This window comes from Corvus brachyrhynchos, unplaced genomic scaffold, assembly GCF_000691975.1.
Source record: "Corvus brachyrhynchos isolate BGI_N302 unplaced genomic scaffold, ASM69197v1 scaffold310, whole genome shotgun sequence".
Classification (NCBI taxonomy): Eukaryota; Metazoa; Chordata; class Aves; order Passeriformes; family Corvidae; genus Corvus; species Corvus brachyrhynchos.
The window spans coordinates 1,223,761-1,229,825 of record NW_008236213.1 but is presented as its reverse complement, the minus strand read 5'-3'; the positions used below and the strand labels follow the sequence as shown (position 1 = coordinate 1,229,825).

The window sequence follows — 6,065 nt, the reverse complement described above, 5'->3', positions numbered from 1 at the left end:
TAGAAGGCGTTCAGTGCCATTGTTTGCCTGTGGAGAAGTATAGCAACAGGTGTCCAGCCAAGATTGGTCACTACTGAGCTAGACCCCACCTGAAGGAATGAGTGAGTCTGGATAACCCTCTTTTGTGTTCATGACGTTTTCCTTCCAGGAGGAACTAATTTTATTCATTCTGTAAGGCTACTAGCTTATTCAGGAAGTGGAAAGAAGTTACAGTGTGGGAGTCTTTACAAAGAAAAGAACACTGCATTCCAAATATTGATCCTACAAAGCAGGTATTCCAGTAGTCTTGTAGGCATCTAGAATCCTTCATCTAAATTTTTCTCCTTGTATGGAGTGGAGGCGAAAACAATTTCCATGCTGCAGCAGCAACTTTGTGATACAACTCAGCTGCCAGAGTTACAGGAGAGCTTTGAAAAATACATAGTTTGCAAAAAAAGTGAAAATTTCATGCCAGTGGCAGGAAATACAGCCCGATGACTTCTGCAGAAACATCCTTGGAAGACAGCAACATGTCTTGGGTTGTGTTGCTACTATGAGCAGGCCATCTTTCATTCTTTGATCATGCAGCTGTTAACCAATACTAAGATGTCAGATTATATGCAGAAGTCAGCAGTTTCTGGATGAAAAGCAGCTGCCTCAAACTCCACAAAGGGCTGCTTTGGTATTTCCTTAATAATAATGTTCTTCAAGAAAACCTTAGACATCACTTTCTTAAACTCTGCCTTCCTGAGGAGGGAAGACATGCAGCTCCAAATGTTAGAAGCGTTAAAAACCTCATACAACTTAAAATAATCACCAAAGCTGGACAACCTGCAGTGAGTAAAATATCTTGGTTTACTTTTCACCTAAAAATAAACTGTAGAACATGTAGTTGGACCTAGCTTTTGGCATATCATGTGTATCCCATTCATGTGTAATGTATGCTGGGACCTGATGCATTTCAAAGTGAACCCCTGCATGTAGGGATTTCAACTGTTTGAAAATGTGGCTGGATATCTTAAGGCATTTTTTGTTTTTTTAGTTTTGCAGCATAACCTCAGTTCTGAGATTTCTCTTTTAATAAAAGTGTTGAAGGACCTTTCTGATACTCTTAATATGCCATGTACTTCCTGAGAACTGCTGGTTCAAAGGGCTTATATAATTTATTTGTACAAAAAGACAGTGTTGGAAGAACAAGCTAATCCTTAGAAAACTGCAGCTGTCTGGTAGATACTATGTTCTCTGGGTTGGATAGAAAGACTCTGTATTTCCCTTAATGGTCAGCACACATTACATGTTCACGTACTTATATTTTAGCAGAAAACTTACTGGGGGGCAACTTATAGTGAAGATAGCCATCTTATAAAATACTGTGATTCTTCTTGGAGGAGGATCGAAGATAAGTGTTTTGAACCTGACAATGGAACTTAAAAAAACCACAAACAAACTAACTTTTAGCCCTCAGTTACTTTTTGTAGCAGATCAGAGTAAAGGATTGGTTAGCAGTGGAGTCTCAAAGTGAGAATCTATTTGACCCAATTTTTCTAACATGCCAATTGACCCAATATTTCCAATTCATATTTTCTTTAATTTGAGCACAGGATCCCAGTGATTTCAGTGTACGTGTTAGTGGCATGAATTTATTGCCAAAAATGGATGTCTACAGATACTTCATAGTTGAAAAATTTTTGTCCTGGTATGAATTGTATAGAAAATTCTGAGTAAGTCACTTCAGTTTGGGGTTTTTTTCTGCATTGACTGATAAAGATAATTTCTTATGTTTTTCTTTTTTCTTTTTTTTTTAAGATCCACTTTTTTATTTTACTATATCGCAGCTATACTCTGTCCACAGAAAGCTGATTAAAAGAGCCTTATTTGAGTCTGAAAACCAGAGAACAATTATATATCAACATTTAAAATGGACTTGGAGCATCTGGAGTTTGGTTACAGCTTCTCTTACCTGACTATGATAACTTCATGTTGAAGTAATCACTTGAAGAGATTTTAAATTAATAACAGCTGTTCACAGTAAGGAAATTATGTTTGTTTAATAAATAATTTCCTGTGGTTTTAGCAGAGACAATGATGTGGTCTTCAGTTATCACAAAGGTATTTGACCTTGTTTCTTTGTAGTGGTTTAATACAAGCACCATCCACTTGAAATCAATAAGGTCATGGTGGATTTACATAGACGTGTGGTAAACAAGGATAGAATTGAGAGATGCCACAAAGAGGTCTTGCTATACTGACTGTTGAAAACTTGAACTTGTTATGCTTGGCAATATTTCTATTTGAGCATGTGAGAATTTTCACCCCTCTTCAGTTTGCAAAGTCGTTTGTGTATTACTTCTGTATTTCCATTCAATATTCCTGTGCGAAGGGTTCTGCCTTTGCTCTGCATATCTGTGAATTTAAGTACAGAGGCAACTAAGAACTAAGAAAGGAGTTATCTTCCATGGTACCTCTAAGATAAGGTATATTGGGTTTGTATGGCCAGGTGTTGGTAGTGGGGCAGCTACAGGGGTGGCTTCTGTGAGAAGCTGCCAAAAGCTTCCTCCATGTCTGGCAGAGCCAGTCCCAGCCAGCTCCAGGATGTATGTGGCTCTGGTCAAGGCTGGGCCCATCGGAAATGGTGGTAACGCCTCTCTGATGATATATTTAAGAAGACTTAAAAAAAAGTTTTGTGGAGTTGTAACTGTGCTCAGAGAAGAGCAGGGTGACAGTATGTGAGAGGAAGAGGCCTGCAGACAGCCAGGTCAGGGGAGAAGGAGGGGCAGGAGGTGCTTCAGGCACCAGAGCTGAGGTTCCCCTGCAGCCTGTGGTGCAGACTATGGTAAGGCAGCTGTGCCCCTGAGCCCATGGAGATCCACAAGGGAGGAGACCCACGCTAGAGCAGGTGGATGCCTGAGAGGAGGCTGTGACCCCGTGAGAGGCCTGTGCTGGAGCAGGGTCCTGGCAGGGACCTGCAGACCCATGGAGAGGAGCCCATGCTGGAGTAGGTTTCCTGGTAGGACTTGTGACCCTGTGGGGGACCCACACTGGGGCAGGCTGTGCCTGAAGGATTGTTTGGGGTGGACTGTTGCTCATGAGATGGACTCATGGAAGTTCATGGTGAACTGTCTCCCATGGGCAGGATCCCATGGTGGTACAGGAGGAGGACTCCTCTCCCTGAGCAACACCAAGAACACGTGACAACTGACCATAACCCCCATTCCCTGTCTCCCTGTGCTTGCTAGGGGAAGGAGACAGAGCTGGGAAGGAGGGAGGAGTAGGGGGAAGGTGATTTTAAGATCTTATTTTACTTCTCATCATCCTGTGATAGTATTGAGTCTGTTTTGCCTGTTACAGTATTTTGGTGTGTGATTTCTCATAGTCCTTATCTTGTGAACTCTTCATTATATTTTCTCTCCCCTGTCCAGCTGTGGAGGGGAGTGACAAGCTTTGGTGGACATCTGGCATCCAGCCATGGTCAACCCACTGTATAAGGTTTTCTTTAAATACTTTAAATACTGTCTTTTAAAGCATTCTTAGGTATTCATAATTGCTATTTCAACTCTTGGTGGTATCACAGGTATTTTAACACCTAAATTCCTAAAATAATGTCATGGTCTTCTGCTCATGGAAAAGGGTACTAACATAGTTTCTCCTTAACTCTTCCCATATACTTGTAATCTGGAGAAAATAATTCAGCCTTTTTCTTCATTCTGGAGGCCATCTCTATCTATCTACATGGATGACTGGAAGGTGATCAGGAGTAGTCAGCATGGATTCACTGCAGATAAATCAAGCTTGACCAACCTGAATGACTTTTATGATGGAACAACTCCCTGGATGGAGGAGGGGAGAGCAGTGGAACCTCAACATCAGCAAGGCTTTTGACACTGTCTCTCACAACATCCTTGTAGGAAAACTCAAGGGGTGTGGACTGGATGAGTGGACAGTGAGGTGGATTGAGAACTGGCTGAATGGCAGAACCCAAAGGATTGTAATCAGTAGCACAGGATTCAGTTGAAGGTCTGTCACTGGTGGTGCCCCCCAAGGTTCAGTACTGGGCCCAGTATTGTTTAACTTATCACCAGTGACTTGGATGAAGGGACAAATGCCTCCTCAGCAAGTTTGCTGCTGACACAAACCCGGGAGGAGTGGCTGATACCCCAGAGTGCTGTGCAGCCCTTCAGAAGGACCTCAGCAGGTTGGAGAGATGGGCAGAGAAGAACCATCTGAAATTCAGCAAAGGCAAATGCCAGGCCCTCCACCTGGGGAAGAACAACCCCAGGCACCAGCACAGGCTGGGGCTGACTCCATGACCCTGCAGAGTGTCTGGTGGCCAAGGAGGCCAGTGGGATCCTGGAGGGCACTAGGAAGACCATTGCCAGCAGGTGGAGGGAGGTGATCCTGTGCCTGTACTCAGCCGTGGTGAGAACCTCACCTGGTTCTGGGCTCCTCAGGACAAGAGAGACATGGAGCTCCTGGAGCAGGTCCAGCAGAGGGCAACGAAGTTGATTAGCAGCTGGAGTGTCTCTCCTGCAAGGAAAGGCTGAGAGGACTGAGGAAAAGGGGAGAAGAGATGACTGAGAGGGGACCTGATCAATGTCTATCAGTATCTGACGGGAGGGTACCAAGAGGATGGAGCAAAGCTCTGCTCGGTGGTGCCAAGCAACAGGACAAGAGGCAATGGGCAGAAATTGATGCACAGGAGTTCCACCTGAACATGAGGAGGAACTTCTTTACTGTGGGGTTGACCAAGCACTGTAACAGATTGACCAGAGAGGCTGAAGAGTCTTCCTTACTGGAAATAATCAAGCACCATCTGGACACAGTCCTGTGCCCTGGGCTCTGGGATGACCCTGCTGGAGCATGGAGGTTGAATGAGGTTGGACCAAATGACCCACTGCACTATCTTCCAACCTGACCAATCTGTGATTTTATGATTTTAATTATTTATTTTTTAATCTTGCACTAGTAAGACCCCAAAGGTTGCACATCTGTTTCTCCCAAAACTGTACCCCGAGGCACAGATACCTAACACCACAGGCATAGTGAATTACATTAAGAGATGCAAATGATAAATACCTGTAAGTACCAACTCCTATATAGGAAACAATGCAAAAAGTATTATTATTTTCAATGTATTTTCACATTTATTGATGACTGTATTTAATTTCTTAATTTCTTCTTTTTGCTCCAACAGAATAGCGAAGTGGACACTACAATGCAGTTTTGCTTCAACAAGATGATCCAGACATTAAGAACATTCTAAAATAGGGTTGAATTTGCAGTTGTGGGAAACCAATTAATTTTGCCACGTTTTATTTTACTTAAATACCTGAAAATGCAGTTTATAAAATTAAGAAAAGACATGACTGCTTAAAATGTTTTATTGCAACACTGTATTGCATTTGCTTCTGACTTATCTAATTATCTTTCTACTGTGTTCTTAGGAGATTCTTAGCAATGAAAATTATAGAGAAGAAATGAAACAGAAAGTCAAGGATGTATCTGAAAAGGATAAGCTGCTTCAGGCCAAGGAATATGAGGAAGGACTTGTTGCTGAACCAAGTCATACTCAGGTCAAAGGCCACGCATCTGCCCCTTACTATGGAAAGAAGGAGCCCTCACAAGACCCCACAAGCACTGCTAATACCTTCCAGCCAGGGGCCTGGATGCCACCAGGCACTGGTAGTAGTCAAAATAAATAAGCAATTTAATGGACAGATACTGCTAATGGATAAATATTTTAACAGAGAACATACACAGCTGTTATATACAAAAGTGCAATAAAGTAGTATTAAAGCAGTTGCGGGTTTTTTTGCAGAATTATTTGAATAGGCTGAATCATGACAAAGTATTGTAAAATGTTTCGGTTTAGTGAAAAACAGGATGTGTAACTAAGTTTGGTTTTGACAGTTGCTGTTCATCAGGTTACTCTTGAATTCACAGTTAAAAGACTATCTAAATTTTCTTAAAGTCTAAATTGGCTTTTTCTTTGAATAATAATGTAGTTTAAAAACTGTTCTTGATGTAAAAATAGTAGTTAGTACACTCACATTCTCCCAAACCTTGGCCAAGATGTCTCTTAAAAATAA

At 42.1% G+C, this 6,065-nt stretch overlaps 1 protein-coding gene across 1 annotated transcript in view; it reads left to right on the top strand.

Moving 5' to 3' along the window:
* NDUFAF2 (NADH:ubiquinone oxidoreductase complex assembly factor 2) overlaps positions 1-5,775 on the top strand; it is a 26,434-nt gene extending 20,659 nt beyond the window's left edge. Inside the window, exon 4 of the mRNA XM_017743643.1 lies at positions 5,421-5,775. Within this exon, the coding sequence (XP_017599132.1) occupies positions 5,421-5,678 (258 nt within the window). The 3' untranslated portion in view covers positions 5,679-5,775. The remainder of the gene's footprint in view (positions 1-5,420) is intronic.
* Positions 5,776-6,065: the final 290 nt, after the last annotated feature.